Raw genomic sequence first — 19,815 nt, 5'->3', positions numbered from 1 at the left:
GCTTATAAACGCTTGTGGCGCTTCCCGTGGACGTCTATGGAAGCTATGCTGCGCGCGCATCTGCTGTACAGCCTTCAAGGGAAATTACAGTTTATTTCAAGCTTGGGAAAATTATTTTAATTCAAGCTAAATTTTTACAGTTTGATGTAAACTGTGTAACAGGTTGATTTTTCAATCTTGAATTTTCAACTGAACCTAAACTCAATATCCACCTAGAAATAAGCTGTGTAACAGGTTGATTTTTCAATCTTGAATTTTCAACTGAACCTAAACTCAATATCCACCTTGAAATAAGCTTGAGTGCTAGCTGGGATGTCTATGCCCATAAATTACTTTAACGTTGTATAACTGTCTAAACCAAATAAACAACGTTCATATTTCATAATCAGTTCTCTGTTATATTTGGTGTGTGTCACGAAATTCATTTTTCTATGCATCTGTATCATTGTTGAAGATGGTTCATTGACATCATCAGCCGAGCGAAGTTAAAATTATTAAGATTTATTCAGTCTAGAAGCGAAATCTAGATAACTACCATATGTAAGGTCACTTGATGTCAATTTCCGGTCCGAAACATCAGTGCAGCCACGCGTTTTATTGGCGCAAGACACTCTCTAGTCCATGCGGCCATGATTACCATTTTATCTCCATGATGATTACACTCCATGAGTAGGAGATCATATCTTTGACAAAGAATTATCGTTGGCCATAGAGTCTGTATACAATGTAGTACAGCTGCGATCCGCGCTAAGGTTATGTGTCGGGGTGTGTTTGTGATGTTGTTGAGTAGTGTTAGCTGTTTGGGTTTATATAGTTTTCTGCGCCATGTCCACCAGAACTGGAGCAGAAACTGTTGACCCCATAAAAGAAGAACGTGCGGGGAAAGTGAGGGAAGTTGGGTCACAGGCAATTTGGAGTCTGTCGTCTTGTAAACCAGGTATAGATTATGTTCAGTTTAAAACGCATACAACAATGATTTTTTGTCATATAGTTTTTGCTCCATTTGTGTTTCGTTGCTCTAGTTACGCGGACAAATGCCATTGTCATTTTGTTCTACTTTAGTTCAGTAATATATCACTGTCGAAGAGAAGTTTCGGCAGTTTGCGTGTTGACCCTTAATTGTCTGCCAGTAAATAAGACTTCCGTAATAATCTATATATATATATATATATATATATATATATATATATATATATATTTTTCTTTTCCTCCCAACATTCAAGGTTTCGGTGTCGACCAGCTTCGTGATGACTGCATGGACACTTACTGGCAGTCTGATGGACAGTTACCACATCTTGTGAACATACAGTTTCGTCGCAAAACAACTGTGCGTGATATCTGCATATTTACGGATTACAAACTTGATGAGAGCTACACTCCAAGCAGGTAATTTGAGATAAAGTAAATGGTAAGAGTTGCGTAGTACCGCAAAGCGCCCACAGCCCCCCGTAATACACTTTTAGCATTTTTATTTTTCATCGTTTGTGTAAGATATATGTGCATAATATGCACCACAATACTGCGTATTTACTTTTAAAGTTGTTTATAACTAAAAAGTATGGTGAGTATGGAGCGAAAATAAACCATAGGTTACAATTCGTATCAGTATGTTACAACTGTTACTGCATTTTCACATTGAATGAGTAAACTTGGGGAGGGGAGAGCCACGCTGCAGACCAATCTTTGTAATGAAAGCGTGTGTTAAGAAAGGTACAGAAGGTTATTTTCAGTGAAACTATTGCGTGTGAGTAGCTGATTGTCTCAGTTCAACAACTGAAGATACCTGTTAACAGAATTAAAGTGATAGTTGCAAACAAGTTTTTGTGTATGCAGTATGTAGTATCATTAGGTTTTGATAATTAGCCCCATCTGGAATCTTGGTTGTGGTGACAGAAATGTTATATAACCCTAGGTGTAATTTCGGTTGTACGATGGATATTTGGTCTAGAGTCTAGTTGTGAACTCTCCTTGAAATCTTGGTTGTGGTGACCAGTTGATCAGTAATGTAGCCCAGAATCTAAGATAGGTTGAAAGGTGATTATTTTGTAATGAATTGATGGAGCTGTCAGGATCATGTGTGAAATGTTGTAATTGATCTGTAAGTTAGCCAGAATGCATACATTCGCACCATATTCAATGCCCTCTTAGCTATAAAAACAAACTGAGAGATGAGTTCAGAAAACCTGTATTAGATATTGGTTAGCAGAGTATTTTTGTGCATGTAATATACCTACCTACCTGTATATGTATATAAACAATGAATAATGGGAAGATCCTTCACTATCTAATTTTAACACCTTGGGTTTGATTTGGTGAAGTCTACACACGTTGGCTAAATAAAGATTGTGGTAAAAGGCTGATCCTGTAAAATTGGTTAGTGGTGTATGTTCCCTCCGTATGTACTGAACTCTTTTTTTTTTTTTTTTTTTTTTTTTTTTTTTTTTTTTTTTTTTTTTTTTTTTTAAAACAGCAAAGTAATATCAGGATATATCCATATTAACTATATAAATTCCATCCTCATATCTAAGCATTTCACTATTAAAGCTAGAAATAGAGGAAGGTTGTGTACTAGAGGAGGAAGGTGATCCTAGTATCTTTAGTAGACTCCAGTGTTGTATAGTGGGGGTTTCACTTTTGCACAGATGTGATTGAAATAGCTAGTTTACGGAAATGTCTCATTGAGACATGGAGTCAATAATATAGGCCCTACTCCTGATCTTTGTTTCTACCCATATTACATTGCGGCAGGCTTCTAGATACGTAGTTACGATTTTAATGTTGGGGCACAGATTGACAATTTTGGGGTGAGTAGGTCTATTTAGACAAGCATGCAGGTTGATCTTGGAAACTTCGTAATGTTTTTAAGATTAGCTAGGTTAGTTTCACTATTGGATCATTCCATACAAAGTGGCCTAATTTCGAATAAATTTCCTGCATGACCATCTAGATATCTTCAACAGCTACCATAGCAGAATACTGTCAAGTGATCTTTCACAGAACCCAAAGAAATTCGGGTCATATGTAAAGGCTGTTAGTGACACTAAAGTGGTGTCCAGTTCCTGGCAAATGAGACAGGAACTGAAATTGAGGGTAGCAAAGCAAAAGCTGAAATGAAATGTTCCTTTACAAAGGACAACCTAGGAGAATTTCCCCAATTTAAGTCTTGTACCACTGACAAGATGAATGAAATAAGTATTAGTGTCAGTGGTGTTGAAGCAGCTGAAATCGTTAAAATTGAACAAAGCTCAAGGCTCTGATGGAATCCCTGTCAGATTCTATACTGAATTTGTGGCTGATTTAGTCCCTCTTGTATCTTCCCAGTTCTTTGAAAAGGGCACAGGTCACAGCAGTCTACCAGAAGTGTAGTAGAAGTTGCTGTGTCGTCTGAACAAGACACAGCCAGGACAAAAACACTACAGGTGCAAATATGAGTTGGTGCCAGTGCCATAGAGATTCACTACCTGGGTGTGTTTCGCCAGTGCCACAGGCACACTGAGGATGAATATATCGACTTTGCCTCGGCCAGTTGCGGGCCAAGTACAAACCGCCATTGACTGAACAACAGACAGAAGGGCAGCTCTCGTGCACTAGGCTATAGATCGTCGTCCAGGGATCACATAGACAGGGAACATTGTTTAATGAACTCTTACAAGTTAACAGACAGTTATGTTGTAAATTGTATTGGTTATGTAATGTGGAGTGTACCAACAATTATTTAGGCCTACACTTATCCAATGAGGACCTTTTCTGTGCTATATTACAAGCAGTGTTGCAGACTTCACAGTTCAACTAGTCACAAAAGTAAGTAAACCTCTTAACTCATTTGTGTGACTTTATTATTGGTTTGTTGAAGTGTTGTAGAACCTTTGTTCTCTTGTCATGTTACCTGACCCTGGGGCATAGCTGTGTAATAGTGGCAGACAGAAATTGTCTTAGCAGTGTACTGCACCAGAAGCCATTTCACAAACTCTGCCCACTGTAACACTGGCAACTCAACCTCCACAGCAGTAGCAAAGAGGCCTTTACAATACTGGTGACGAGGGTTTACAAAAGAAGTGATACACAAAACTACCGTCCAATATCCTTGGCATTGATTTGTTGTAGAATCTTGGAACATATTCTGAGCTCAAATATAATGAGATATCTTGAACAGAATGATCTTCTCAATGCCAACCAACATGGATTTTGAAAATATAGATCACATGAAACCCAATTCTCACTCTTCTTGTATGACATTGAGCTTTGGATTAAAGGCAGCCAGGCAGATGCAGTATTTCTTGATTTCCAAAAAGTATGTGACTGACTACTGCACCTATCTTTCTTCTCAAAAGTACGATCATATGGGGTATCAAGTGAAATTTGTGACTGGGCTGAGAACTTGGTAGTGAGGACACAGCACGTTATCTTAAATGGACAGTCATCATTAGATGTAGAATTAACTTCAGGTGTGCCTCAGGAAACTGTTTTTGGACCCTAGCTATTGATATTGAATATTAATGACCCTGCAGGCAATATATATTAATGATCCTGCAGACAATATTAATAGTAAAATCAGGATTTTTGCAGATCTTGATAAGATTTGAATGTGGTGCAGAAATTGACAGCTTGCTCTCAATGTTCAGAAATGTAAAATTGTGCACTTCACACAACAACAAAAATGTAGTATCCTTTGACTGTGAGGTCAATTGGTCACTGTTGGAATTGACCAACTCGTACAAATACCTGGGTGTAACGCTTTGTAGAGATATGAAATGGAATGATCATATAGGAAAATTCAGGATGGATAACGATGTTATGAAAAGGAAAGTTGCTACGCAGCATATAGTGGAGGTGCAGAGTCGCAGATAGGCACAACAAAAAGACCGTCACAAATAAATAAAGCTCATATACACACACACACACAGACAGACAGAGAGAGAGAGAGAGAGAGAGAGAGAGAGAGAGAGTTTAGTACTGTCTGTGGAAGATAGTATTGGAAGTCTTGATGACTGAGAAATGTTCGTGAGTTAGAAAAACTGCAGAGAAGTAGTCTCTTTTTAGACATCTCTACAGCATTCAGCTCTACAAAAATTTTTTCATAAAAAATGAAATGGAATAAAGAATCCAGTAAAAAACTAATACTTTTTGTGGCTCTAATAATTTTAAACGGTCATGGGTAAAAAGTAATTTTTGGGGGTCTGTCTTATCAAAATTTCTTCCCAAACAATCCCATCAGTGACATCTGGCCAGCTGTACAGATTTCCTCATGACTTTCTACAGCAAATTAGTGAAACCTATAAAAAATTGAATTGCTTGAAGCAAACATAAGCTCAGGGCTCTAGGAGAGACCTCTTCTGGCTTTGGCCTCTGACTCTTAAATAAATGTATCATCAGGTGTAGGATCCTGTGTAAAGAAACCCTCATCAGATAGGGGAATTTCTGGTAACCACCCACGCCTGCTGTTGCACAGCTATCAGGTGTGGCCCCTGTGGTAATGGGGATACTAGTTTCCTCATTTTAAAAGAAAGCAAGAGTGCTTATGCCACCATGGACCATAAAAACACATTTATACAATTCATCAGTACCTAATGTCCCACATAAACAACAAACTGCACTAACATGAAGTACATTGTACCTTGAACCAGAATTAATCTAGCATTTCAATAGCATTACACAATAGACATACTAATAAATATAGCATGATTCTATTCCAAAGTATGTAAGGAAGACTGCTATGAACGTCACGAAAACTTAACACAATGTGACGATGATGTAAAAGCTGAAGGCTATTTAGATGATGTGCTTCAGCTGTTATGCAGTAGTTTCACTACCATGATCCTCACTGCCTTGATAATGAAATGTAAAGTGTGAAATTTATACCCAATTTTATTCTAGACTAAAATGTCATGATGAGTTGTGACAGGACACCTCTTTCTTGAATTTTTTAAAGTTATTTGGACTTTGTCTCACTTCCTAGTCACAAAGCCTTTTGATACTGCATTCCCTAGAGATCACTAAATTATTGTAAATATGATAAAAGATGTTAGATGTGAGTACCATCGGAATATGGGCCCCATTTTCAATGCACCTCCACCTCTTCATTTTTTAGGGTCATTTATGCTCACATCTCAAGACCAAATCTAGTTTTTATGTGATGTAGAACATGGTCTTTTTAATTAAAATGGTTGAAGAGAGTTCACACAAAGTTCTTTTGTGTAAAAGTGGACTGAAAATAGACATTTTTGGAAAAAACTTTGTTCCCCAGTATGTATACTGTTGGAAAGCAGTAGGAGGATGAAATTTTATGTTCTAAGGCCTTGTATTGGTAAGTTATGACATGCAGTTTCAGGTGTATTCCATATTTACTTCTGTACCTACAAAAAGTTAAACTTCACATTTTTTCAAACATCTTTTTTCAACCAACTTCAGGAAATTTTTTATTATTACTTTTCTTAAGTTGAGTGCAAGAAGTTCCAGAGGATTGCTTAGTTTTGTTTCTGTTAAGAGAATACAGGGTGTGATTCAAAAGTTTCAAGACTTAACTCAGAACTAGAAATTTATTGGACATTTAAGCACAGCAGACTAAAATTCTTGAAAATATGATCCTTCGCCATCAACACAGCGCTGCCAGCACATCTTCCACTGCTCATAGCACTTCTGGAAGGCCTCGGGCGTCATGCTGTCAAGGGCTCTCGTCGAAGCCTGCTGGGTGGCATTGATGGAGTCGAATCGCTTCCCTTTTAGGACTGTCTTGAGTCTGGGGAAGAGGAAAGTCACTTGGAGCCAATTCAGGGCTGTAGGGTGGCTGCGGCAGTGTTGTCATGTTGAACTTGACCAAAACTTTGGAGACGGCTTGCAACATGAGAGCGAGCGCATTATCGTGGTGGAGAATCCAATCGCACTTGATCGCTGGGCGGACGCGGTGAACTCGATCCCTCAAGCGGCAGAGCACTCCAGCGTAAGAGTCACCTGTGACAATCTGTCCAGAAGCATCAAACTCCTTGTGAATCACTCCTTTACCATAAAAAATATCAGATTGCACTTCACACACGACTTGCTCATGCAAGCTTTCTTGTGCTTCAGCAAGGAAGCAGTGTGCCATTCTGAGCCTTGACGCTTCGACTCAGGATTGTACTTGTAGACCCAGGTCTCATCACCAGTAACCACTTTCTCCAGAAGGTTCGGATCAACATTCAACCATTGGAGCATTTCCTGGCAAACATTCATGCGCCGTTCTTTCTGATCCACCGACAAAACCTTTGGCACCAGTTTGGCACACACTTTTCGCATCATCAAATTCTCCATCACAACCCTCCACACTGTATTCTGACTGAGTCCCAGTTCATCAGCAGTTAATCTAGTTCTAAGACAACGGTCATTGTTTAAAAGTTCCCGCACACTCTCCACCTTTTGATCTGTTTGTCTTGATGATGGCCTCCCAGAGCGGTCGTCATCTTCAACATTCCTGCAGCCATCTTTGAAATGTTTGTGCCACATGAAAAACATTGCATAGGACATGACTTCTTCCTTAAAGGCCTCTTGAATAAAAACGAGAGTCTCTGTGGTTGTTTTGTTCACACGTAAAAATTAATAGCATAATGCTGCTCCATTTTTGCCTCTCCCACTTTTTGACTGAGGTCAATGACATGCACTCATGCTACAAGCGATGAACACGATCCAGGGTTGTGGAAGCAACTGCCGTAGCATCAGTTCATTCCCTGAGACCCCCCACTACTTCCCCCATCTGGCGCAACTGGTCCCCTACTCAGAAATGAATCTGTCTTGAAACTTCTGAATCACACCTTTTATTTCCAGTGATATTATGTGCGAAAGTTGAGAAAACTCGTGGGTGCACTGTTGATAGCTGCCCTATGAGGTCAAACAAATGACTATTACTCTGGAAGTATTGATTTAGTGATCGTGAAACTTTTGTCACAACAAAAACAATTTTTTGACAAACTTATTTAATTGTATAGATAAAAAATCTATTCATCTTGGTGACCACTAGACCACTTGGTATGGAATGACGCTATTTCGAATGGTCTAAGAGATACAACTGTATCCTGGTATATGAAAATTGTTGTAGATTAGTAAATTATAAAAGTATGCTAAACCAGTGTGCTTCCCCGTTGGGAATAGTGTGCATACAAGTATGGCATGAAACCTGAAAATAACTTTATATTACCGGTATGTTAAATTATCCAAAATATTAATTAGTGGCTTAGTTAAATATTGAAGGGTTTCATCTGGTTCAAAAAAATACAGTAACAAACGTGCATTGTCAAAGTTCAGAATATAAGAAGCATATAGGCAGAACCTGTCATGGGAGATGTAACTTTTACAAACTTTAGTGTTAGTTTCCTCAGAAGTTTTGTACAAAATAAAATGTTATTGTTAATGTGGCATGCTAGTCTTTATAATAGTGCCATTTTATATTCATAGGCTTGTTAGCTCACAATGTTTTCCCATGTGTATTGCAGCAAAATTTTCAGATAGGCACAACTTTTAATTAATACAGTTTCTGGTAAAAGTAATTGTTGTTGTGGTCTTCAATCCTGAGACTGGTTTGATGCAGCTCTCCATGCTACTCTATCCTGTGCAAGCTTCTTCATCTCCCAGTACCTACTGCAACCTACATCCTTCTGAATCTGCTTAGTGTATTCATCTCTTGGTCTCCCTCTACGATTTTTACCCTCCACGCTGCCCTCCAATGCTAAATTTGTGATCCCTTGATGCCTCAAAGCATGTCCTACCAACCGATCCCTTCTTCTAGTCAAGTTGTGCCACAAACTTCTCTTCTCCCCAATCCTATTCAATACCTCCTCATTAGTTACGTGATCTACCCACCTTATCTTCAGCATTCTTCTGTAGCACCACATTTCGAAAGCTACTATTCTCTTCTTGTCCAAACTGGTTATCGTCCATGTTTCACTTCCATACATGGCTACACTCCATACAAATACTTTCAGAAACGACTTCCTGACACTTAAATCTATACTCGATGTTAACAAATTTCTCTTCTTCAGAAACGATTTCCTTGCCATTGCCAGTCTACATTTTATGTCCTCTCTGCTTCGACCATCATCAGTTATTTTACTCCCTAAATAGCAAAACTCCTTTACTACTTTAAGTGTCTCATTTCCTAATCTAATCCCCTCAGCATCACCCGATTTAATTTGACTACATTCCATTATCCTCGTTTTGCTTTTGTTGATGTTCATCTTATATCCTGCTTTCAAGACACTGTCCATTCCGTTCAACTGCTCTTCCAAGTCCTTTGCTGTCTCCGACAGAATTACAATGTCATCGGCGAACCTCAAAGTTTTTATTTCTTTTCCATGAATTTTAATACCTAATCCGAATTTTTCTTTTGTTTCCTTTACTGCTTGCTCAATATACAGATTGAATAACATCGGGGAGAGGCTACAACCCTGTCTCACTCCTTTCCCAACCACTGCTTCCCTTTCATGCCCCTCAACTCTTATAACTGCCATCTGGTTTCTGTACAAATTGTAAATAGCCTTTCACTCCCTGTATTTTACCCCTGCCACCTTCAGAATTTGAAAGAGAGTATTCCAGTTAACATTGTCAAAAGCTTTCTCTAAGTCTACAAATGCTAGAAACGTAGGTTTGCCTTTTCTCAATCTTTCTTCTAAGATATGTCGTAAGGTTAGTATTGCCTCACGTGTTCCAACATTTCTATGGAATCCAAACTGATCTTCCCGGAGGTCGAATTCTACCAGTTTTTCCATTCGTCTGTAAAGAATTCGCGTTAGTATTTTGCAGCTGTAACTTATTAAACTGATAGTTCGGTAATTTTCACATCTGTCAACACCTGCTTTCTTTGGGATTGGAATTATTATATTCTTCTTGAAGTCTGAGGGTATTTCGCCTGTCTCGTACATCTTGCTCACCAGATGGTAGAGTTTTGTCAGGACTGGCTCTCCCAAGGCCATCAGTAGTTCTAATGGAATGTTGTCTACTCCCGGGGCCTTGTTTCGACTCAGGTCTTTCAGTGCTCTGTCAAACTCTTCACGCAGTATCTTATCTCCCATTTCATCTTCATCTACATCCTCTTCCATTTCCATAATATTGTCCTCAAGTACATCGCCCTTGTATAAACCCTCTATATACTCCTTCCACCTTTCTGCCTTCCCTTCTTTGCTTAGAACTGGGTTGCCATCTGAGCTCTTGATATTCATACAACTGGTTCTCTTCTCTCCAAAGGTCTCTTTAATTTTCCTGTAGGCAGTATCTATCTTACCCCTAGTGAGACAGGACTCTACATCCTTACATTTGTCCTCTAGCCACCCCTGCTTAGCCATTTTACACTTCCTGTCGATCTCATTTTTGAGACGTTTGTATTCCTTTTTGCCTGCTTCATTTACTGCATTTTTATATTTTCTCCTTTCATCAATTAAATTCAATATTTCTTCTGTTACCCAAGGATTTCTATTAGCCCTCGTCTTTTTACCTACTTGATCCTCTGCTGCCTTCACTACTTCATCCCTCAGAGCTACCCATTCTTCTTCTACTGTATTTCTTTCCCCCATTCCTGTCAATTGTTCCCTTATGCTCTCCCTGAAACACTCTACAACCTCTGGTTCTTTCAGTTTATCCAGGTCCCATCTCCTTAAATTCCCACCTTTTTGCAGTTTCTTCAGTTTCAATCTGCAGTTCATAACCAATAGATTGTGGTCAGAATCCACATCTGCCCCTGGAAATGTCTTACAATTTAAAACCTGGTTCCTAAATCTCTGTCTTACCATTATATAATCTATCTGATACCTTTTAGTATCTCCAGGATTCTTCCAGGTATACAGCCTTCTTTTATGATTCTTGAACCAAGTGTTAGCTATGATTAAGTTATGCTCTGTGCAAAATTCTACAAGGCGGCTTCCTCTTTCATTTCTTCCCCCCAATCCATATTCACCTACTATGTTTCCTTCTCTCCCTTTTCCTACTGACGAATTCCAGTCACCCATGACTATTAAATTTTCGCCTCCCTTCACTACCTGAATAATTTCTTTTATCTCGTCATACGTTTCATAACTTTCATCATCATCTGCAGAGCTAGTTGGCATATAAACTTGTACTACTGTAGTAGGCATGGGATTTGTGTTTATCTTGGCCACAATAATGCGTTCACTATGCTGTTTGTAGTAGCTAACCCGCACTCCTATTTTTTTATTCATTATTAAACCTACTCCTGCATTACCCCTATTTGATTTTGTATTTATAACCCTGTAATCACCTGACCAAAAGTCTTGTTCGTCCTGCCACCGAACTTCACTAATTCCCACTATATCTAACTTTAACCTATCCATTTCCCTTTTTAAATTTTCTAACCTACCTGCCCGATTAAGTGATCTGACATTCCACGCTCCGATCCGTAGAACGCCAGTTTTCTTTCTCCTGATAACGACGTCCTCTTGAGTAGTCCCCCCCCCCCCCCCCCCCGGAGATCCGAATGGGGGACTATTTTACCTCCGGAATATTTTACCCAAGAGGACGCCATCATCATTTAATCATACAGTAAAGCTGCATGTCCTCGGGAAAATTTACGGCTGTAGTTTCCCCTTGCTTTCAGCCGTTCGCAGTACCAGCACAGCAAGGCCGTTTTGGTTAATGTTACAAGGCCAGATCAGTCAATCATCCAGACTGTTGCCCCTGCAACTACTGAAAAGGCTGCTGCCCCTCTTCAGGAACCACATGTTTGTCTGGCCTCTCAACAGATACCCCTCCGTTGTGGTTGCACCTATGGTACGGCCATCTGTATCGCTGAGGCACGCAAGCCTCCCCACCAACGGCAATGTCCATGGTTCATGGGGGGGGGGGGGTGTAAAAGTAATTACGTAATTGTAATCAGCATGTTCAGTATACACAACTGGATAATAAATTTAAATGGAGCTTTACCTAAGCAATACTTAAAAATATTTATGTACATAATTACATATTTCCTGTGCATATGTATCAAAAGTAGGTTTATAGTTATGTGTTCCATACATCATTTGAACAATTGTTTTATCGAAGTGTGAAAAGTCTGTTTACAAGATATGTACACATAAGTATTAAGATTAATTAATACACTCTTTTTTTTAATTTGTCGTTAGCAAGTTACCAACTTAAGTCTGTGGTCAACATGTCACCCATGGCAGCATGCTGGGAGCTACTGTCGAGCTTTATTGTCGTATCCATAACAAATAAAAACACAACACACACAATTAAATCTAATCCTCGACCAGAAACAGCACTCCACACTAATAATCCCAAACCTGAAAATGAATCTGTTGCCTATAACTGCCAAATTAAACAGCACTGAAGGCAAGTGCATCCCTAACAGCACTCGCATACAGTTTGGAAACATAAACATCCCACACTTGAGTACCATCATGTACTCAAGCACCTTCTGCAAAAAAACGGTCCATTTCAAATACACTGTACCACCATGGTGCAGTTTGACCACAGCTGAAATTTTTGAAATGCCGCTGCAGCTTTTGCATACCTTCCACTTTAGAGGTCCCTACTCATGAAGTAGTGAAATTTGGGAGCCAGAATTTTGTAAAACTTTCTTTGTTTAACAAACACGTACACCAGATTTGGCTAAAATCTGAATTGTTAGTGGGCTACCCAAGACCACTTAATATGGAATCACCCTGTAACCCCCATTTCCCCTCCCTCAGGGAGCTCACATCGCCTTTGTGAGTACGTGCTTGATGAAAACAGGGCCCCAGCCCTTGCACATTTGTGTGCTGCAAGTCTATCCTTCTACAATTCATTTTCCCCCTCTGCCTTTCCATTGAATGGTCTTCTTGGTGTTGACTATATTTGGTTTAAGATTTTGGGGACTAGTTTAGTTTATTTTAGGGAATAGAGGGCTTTGTTTTTCCCAGGGAGGTCAACCAGCAGTGGTTGCGAACATGCACGGTGACCCAGGCTGTTTCTTAGGCTGAGGGTTGGCTAGTGCCACCATACATCTTCTATTATAAAGTTTGGGTATACTTCAGATAACATAATTAGTGATGAAACATTATGTATTTGCAGAGAATGGGGGCCTTGGCTTCACCGTCTGGACTGCAAGGAAGATATATGCCTCTTTAAAAAAAAAGATATGAATAGCTGTTGAGGAAAAACAGTCATCAGTGGGAAAGTTTTGGGGCACCTACTGCCCTCAGTGTTGTATGGCTTGCTCAGACACATGTGGCTGTCCCTGAGTTGACATTTGTTTCCCTAGTGACTCAAGGGACTACTATGCAAATGAAGTATATCAAACGTTCTTCTACTGGAGGCTCCAACAGTATCTCCTGAAGGAAACGACAGTTAAAATGTGGAGAGCATACCACCACCACAACCACATTTCCTTCCCTGGCTATGCTGTGGGAAGAATACAGGGCTAGAGGCAAGGGAAAAATACAGTACTTACTTTGCTCTATGACTACGCAGATCACTTTTGGCACCTTGAGGACATGTTTGGGAAGTAGCAGCAATTTCAGAAATGAAAAGTGGTTAATTTCTGATTACAACAGCACTCTGTGCTGTCACAAGCACTGCTTGCCTTTGACAAGCTGGGTGACATTCTGGTAATGATTACCACCATACCAGTCTTAGTTAGTACAAGGTATCTTCTTCCACCGTGACCTTTACAGACAGATGAGTTACCTGCCAGTTTGGAATAGTGAGGTGTGCATTATGTCTGGCATGTAGAGCAGGTACCAAAGGACAGTAGGCTTGATACTGGGGCCTTCATCTTGGCCCCTGAAGGCAACCTGATGCCAGAGAAAGACAAGGTGATGGTATATCGATGCACTGTGAAAGCGTATATTCCCATTCCCATGTGGTGCTACAAATGTGAGATTCAGGTGCATGTCTTTGTGCAGTAACATGAACCCCATCTGTAGAGATTGAGGACATCAGTTGCACACAAGTGCTGCTTGTTCCTCAGTGCCCTAGCCCTTTGCTCTCCAGGGCTAGACCTCATCCACAACCAAATGCTCATCCACCTATCGGTGGATTGCCAATATCATGTCATTGCCATTTCAACTGTATCTGGAGTGAGGGTGAGTACCCATCTTAATGGTGAGAAAGGATAGTCATTCTGGTACTGAAACTGGGTAAACACCCCCTTGATATAGAGCTATCGGCCAGTTAGTTTTACTAATATTCTCTGCAAGTCACACGAATGTATGGTGAGCAGGTGGCTGTGTTGGTACCTTGAGTCTCGCGGTCTTTTGGCTTTGTCCCAGGGTAGCTTTTGCCAAGGCTGTTCTGTAGGTTAGAATATAGTCTGCCATATGATCCGCTTTTGCCCCCCTACACGAGTTGGGTTTCTGGGGCCCACTACAGATTTTTTTTCTGGGACTTCTTGTCACACGATACATTCTTGGTTCAAGTTGGCACTTCCTGCAGTACCATCCATATGCAAGAGAATAGCATCCCACAGGGCTCTGTATTGTGTGTGGGGACCTGCTGTGTTACTGCTCATGTTGACTGTTTCTGTATTTACTATTGCTCCTCCACTGTGGCTGTTGCTGAACACTGACTACAGGGTGCCATATGGAAGGTGCTGTCCTGGACTCTCACCTGTGGCTTCTGGTTTTCGGCTGCCTAGCCGTACGTTACACACTTCTGTCACAACCACACTGTTAATCCACCACCAAAACTCTACCATGCCAACAAATTGCTCAATGTGGTGTAGTCTCATTGCTTTTTGTGGCTGTTCTGTGATTCATGGTTCAAAAGGCTCCCCCGTATTTGCCAACTTAATTGAATGTGAATGTGCTAGTCACAACTTCATACTCTTTGCTACCTCAAGTAACACCAGTTGGGGTGCAGACCACTGTACAGTTGTGCAACTTAGCAAAGCTCTGATCCTGTCCCACCTTGATTACAGGAGTCTGGTATGCGTCTGAGCATCGCCTTCAGCATTGTGTATGGTGGAGCTGATACACAATCATGAGATCCGACTTGACAGGTGCCTTTCAGACCAGCCCTGTGAACAGCCTACTTGCAGAGGCAGGGGTCCCTTCTTTACAAATCAACCACCAACAACTGCTGCTCAACTATGTGACACACATTCACTGCTCCCTGAAGCATCCGAAGTAGTATGTCTTTTATCCTGGTAGGGAGATCCACCTCCCACAAGAGGCCCAGGAATGAATTCAGTCACAGTTTGCATACAGCATCTACTCCGAACTCCAGTTTCTCTCTGTCATCTCTTGTCAGAGAGCAATAACATATGTTACTGTGATGTGTAACCCATCCTTAAAAACCAAAAGTCTCTTGTCCCCATGGTGTTTTACTATCTGTTCCTGTTTGTCCTAGGTGTATTTCCAGTTTCAAAAATTGTATACACTAACTGCTCTACTGTCGATGGGTGAACCTAACCTGTTTTGCCTACACCCATGCAAGGTGCAGTGAAAAACACTCCTTGCCAAGTGGATGCAGTGTATTTACTGCAGAATTGGGGGCCATCACTGGAGCCCTCAGTCCATTCATAATTGACATCACTCCCTGAGTAGTCTGCAGGTTAATGACCAGAACTGCCCTAGACACCCATTGGTCTTGACTGTCTAGAACCTCTTCCTGAGCTCAGTCAAGCTGGATGGTTGGTTTGCTTTGTCTGAATCCCAGGTCATGTTGGGATCCCAGGGAAGGAACATGCTGACCTGTTGGCCAAGTTGGTCACCGGGATGGTGACTTTGGAGATGGAAGTACTGGAACTGAACCTTCGGTTGGCTCTAAGATGTTGTTGGATGCTTGGAACATGGATTGGTGCACTCTGGCTTTTACAAATAAACTGCAAGCAGTGGAGCAAACCACAGCTGCAGGGTAGTCTTCCCTTAACGTTTGTGGCAGGGAATCTGTTTCCCATCTTTGCATTGGCATTTGTCTTACTCATGGCCATGTCTTTAAACATGAGGGTGCACCCCACTATCAGTGCGGTGCTTGTCTGCTGGTGGTCCACATTCTCATGAACTGCCATAATTTGGTCACCTTGCAGCAAAACCATAAACTTGACATACTGCCTCTGGTGCTAGCAGACGGCACCATAGTGTCTGATCTTGTTCTGCATTTTATTTGGGAAACCCAAGGGCCCATTGCAGCCTGGCTCCTGCCCTTCGCACCTTTTTGAGTGTTCTTACCCTTTTATATCAGATGTCTTTTTACTGTCCCATAATGATTCTCTTTCATGAGATTATGAACTTGTTGGTATTGCTAGTTTTCTGTGGTGATGGAAGATGAGAAAACACTGGCTGGATGCAGAGGGTGTCTCTCCCAAGCATACAGTGTTCCAGGGCTTTTGGGACAGAACAACTCGCCCACCTTCACCCTCTTACCCCTCTCGTATTTCTACTTGCTTCTCTCTCTTTGTTTTATTGATCTTTGGTTGCAATCAGATTTCACAGGTTTTGCCTTATCTTATTCTTCCTCTCTAAAGACTCTAGCCAGCTCAGTGCATATAAGATGGAGGGACTGATGACCTCATACTTCTGTTCTTTTAACCCTGTCAGTCCAATCCATGGAATCGTCCTATTAATATTGGTTTGTTGGGTTTTGTAAGGCATTAATAACATAAACAAATTGACTTATTCCAAGAGTACAAGTATATAGAATGAGTCAAAAGCTATTTTTATGTTCTTTCCATCTAAAAATAAAAAAAAAAACTGTGTTGAATAGAGAAGTGGTTAAAGTTTAATACCACTTCAATATGTGAGTGGGTATACAAAAAACAGTAGAGTGGTGACTGTTAGAAACTGATCATTTTTAAATGGTATTTAGATTTTGGGATATTCATACAAAAATCTAATTTTTGAAAGGATAATTCTGTAAGTCATTAATACATCGTACTTGCAATTTACTAATTGTGAGAGGTTAAATTCTTTTTATCTTGAAATGTGTTAGGAGAAAACATCACTCAGTTGAAATTAGATGTGCTGTGATAGATAGAAGTTTTGAATGTTGGTGTGCTACCACTTGGTGTTTCTCTTTTAACATCCATTAGTTTCTTATTCTTCAATTTTCCCAGCACAATGGATATTAGATTATTCTGGCATGCTGCCAGTTTTACAATGGATGTTGCTGGTGCTTGTCAAAAGTTGGCGTGGTGGAGCATACACATAGGCTTTTGTTGCAAGGCTAAACTCTTTTAGAGTTCAGCAACCCTTCTTGAATATTGCTCCATCTGAAGTGCACTTGTGCATCCCAAATGACACTGCACACCCTCTGTTGATTTTGTAGACCTGCTGGGTTAAAATTTAGTTACCAAAATAATAAAATTGTTACACATCATTAAGCATAAAATCTTCCCTTCCGGAAGACGTTAAAGAATGTTGTGGGTCCCAAACCTTGTCCACTTGGAAGTCACCATCACATACAATTCTATCAAATTTATTTTGACAAATTCCTTAAAAAATTAATCCCAGGAAGATCACATTGTGACCAGTATTTTTTTGGCAGAATAATCCACAGCACATTCTTTGGTGATACAATAATCAGCTATGATTGACTTACTGGTCTTCAAAATGAGTGTGGCTATCATGTTCCACACTTCTTTCATGAAGTATATGCGGAGTATGGCCAGTATGGGCTTTGCCACATTATTATGGTACTCTATAGTCTCCAGCCCTCAGCAAACTCAGAACTGATCCAAGAACAACATAGGTTTTTGTAGTGGCTGTGAGATAACTTTAACATAATGATTCTTTAAGAGCTGCAATTTAGATGAAGTGACACCACAGATGGGAGGTGTTCAGTTATCATCCAACTGAAATTGTGAAACAATATGCAATATTCAGGGGTTTCTATTTCTCTTCCCAGTAAATTAAACTCTCATGGAAATGAGTTGGTCAGTTCTAAATGCAACTCAAGTCTCCATCTTGAGATGGGGTTTTTGTGTGTTAGTTTGATAGAATTAACACTTTATCAATGGTATTTGTTGCAGAACATTACCAGTGTATTAAAAATGGTAAACTATATGGCAATGAAGTAAATAGCTCAGTTAAACTGTGTATGATAATGAAAGCATGGATAGTACATACACAACACATGAGCTTAGTATGTTGCTTGTTGTGAACTTTTACTCCCCCTCCCCCCCCCCCTTTTCCCTCCTGCATAATACAATTCTTTTTTACTGAAAGTAGTTATTCTTCTTGAAACTGCAGAAAGGTGATTAGAGATAGGTGTGTGAAGGCTGAAATTAGAAATAGATTAAAGTGAAAATACTATTGTGTGTGAAGCTGCAAAATTGAATAGGTCTACATCTCAAATAGTGATACTTAATCAGTGTTATAACAACAAATATCAGAGTTCGTTATTTTATGTCTTGCATCTGTTGCTAAGTTTTTTACTTAACAGAGAGCAGAACCATCATTTACTACTTGAAAGTGTAAGTGTTCACTTTTTTATTTCAGGATTTCAATACGAGCTGGAACCAACTTCAATGATCTCCAAGAAGTGGAAGTAGTTGACCTGAATGAGCCTACTGGGTGGGTTCTGATTCCAATCAAAGACATAAATGACGAACCTATACGGACTTTTATGATACAGATAGCAGTGATTAGCAATCACCAGAATGGACGGGACACTCATATGCGTCAGATAAAAATACACTCTCCTGTAGAATGTAGGGGGACTGGTGTTGAGCTGTGTGGCAATTTTACGACTGTAGCTTTTCAACAATATAGCTGTATAAGATAAATATTTAAATTTTGACACTCGGTATGTGCTGAGAAGTAAGGTGATGCTCTTCTGTTTGTGAGAATCTGTAATTAAACTTGACATTGTAGCAGTGCTATCTGTAAAATATTGTAATGACAAAATGGACTGTCGATACTCAGGTTTCATCATGAATTTTAAGGATGTAGACCTGCTATTGAATATGATTTTGTGTGTGTGTGTGTGTGTGTGTGTGTGTGTGTGTGTGTGTGTGTGTGTGTACACAATTGAAGGATCCTAATGATGCACAAATATCTAATATTCTGAAACCTTAGAAATATGTTGTGACACATACCATACCGTAAGTATATTGGCTTTTGTGTAACATTAAAAATGTTATCAGCTGTATACTTTCCCCAAGAATACATCAGATATGGAAACATTTAAGAGATATTTTCGGTTTCTTTCCTTTTGTAAATAAAAACCGTGTACATGGAAGGGAATCTGTTAAGAGTTTATCATCCCTGAAGTTCATGAACATGTAAACTAAAAGTAGTATGTGAAATGAATTAAATCCACTGAAATGGACTAGTGAACTGATCCCTGTGAGCAGAATGTGAGTGTCTCCTGGGGTGGCACAAATTTCAAATTTTTACCACACATTCATAAAAATTTGCAAACTTATGATTGCTTTTTATTTATTTTTTTAACTAATTCTTTACTTCTGGGAGCTACAATCAGAAACGTAATTTTTGGAAGGTCAATTGCTGAAAGTCTTCAGTTCTTTGGAAATATGTTAGAAAATACTGCATTCATTTAATAGTGGCTCAGTGCACACCTACATCTTGTTTCTGTATGGGAAAGTGTGACAATTAGACTTAGCTTGCTATAAATGGTGATGTATCAACTTTTGATTGTAACCTGCTATTACAGGTACTTTAAATATTAGCATTGTATAAAGTCACAAATATTTATTATACACACCCATTTAGCTGTACCTGCAATCTACCTAGGCTGCTTCTTACTTGAGGCAGCAGACATCAGTATGTGGCAAGATTGAACTGCAGGTATAGTTACAGTTGTCCTATGTGAGCAATATTCACAGAAATACCTGTCTATTACATACAGAAAACATTCTAATGTGAATTTGTTTTGAATCTTGTCACTGTAGTGCTTGTGAAA

At 39.8% G+C, this 19,815-nt stretch overlaps 1 protein-coding gene across 1 annotated transcript; it reads left to right on the top strand.

The window, feature by feature from the left end:
• The first annotated feature begins 702 nt into the window (after nucleotides 1-702).
• Nucleotides 703-19,080, top strand: LOC126198680 (anaphase-promoting complex subunit 10). The gene is made up of 3 exons (XM_049935176.1): nucleotides 703-937; nucleotides 1,224-1,386; nucleotides 18,390-19,080. The coding sequence occupies exons 1-3, from the start codon at nucleotides 826-828 to the stop codon at nucleotides 18,673-18,675; spliced, it is 561 nt and encodes a 186-aa protein (XP_049791133.1). The 5' UTR covers nucleotides 703-825; the 3' UTR covers nucleotides 18,676-19,080.
• Nucleotides 19,081-19,815: the final 735 nt, after the last annotated feature.

This window comes from Schistocerca nitens, chromosome 8, assembly GCF_023898315.1.
Source record: "Schistocerca nitens isolate TAMUIC-IGC-003100 chromosome 8, iqSchNite1.1, whole genome shotgun sequence".
Taxonomy (NCBI): Eukaryota; Metazoa; Arthropoda; class Insecta; order Orthoptera; family Acrididae; genus Schistocerca; species Schistocerca nitens.
The sequence above is the reverse complement of the archived record's forward strand: the minus strand, read 5'-3'. Positions and strand labels throughout refer to the sequence as shown.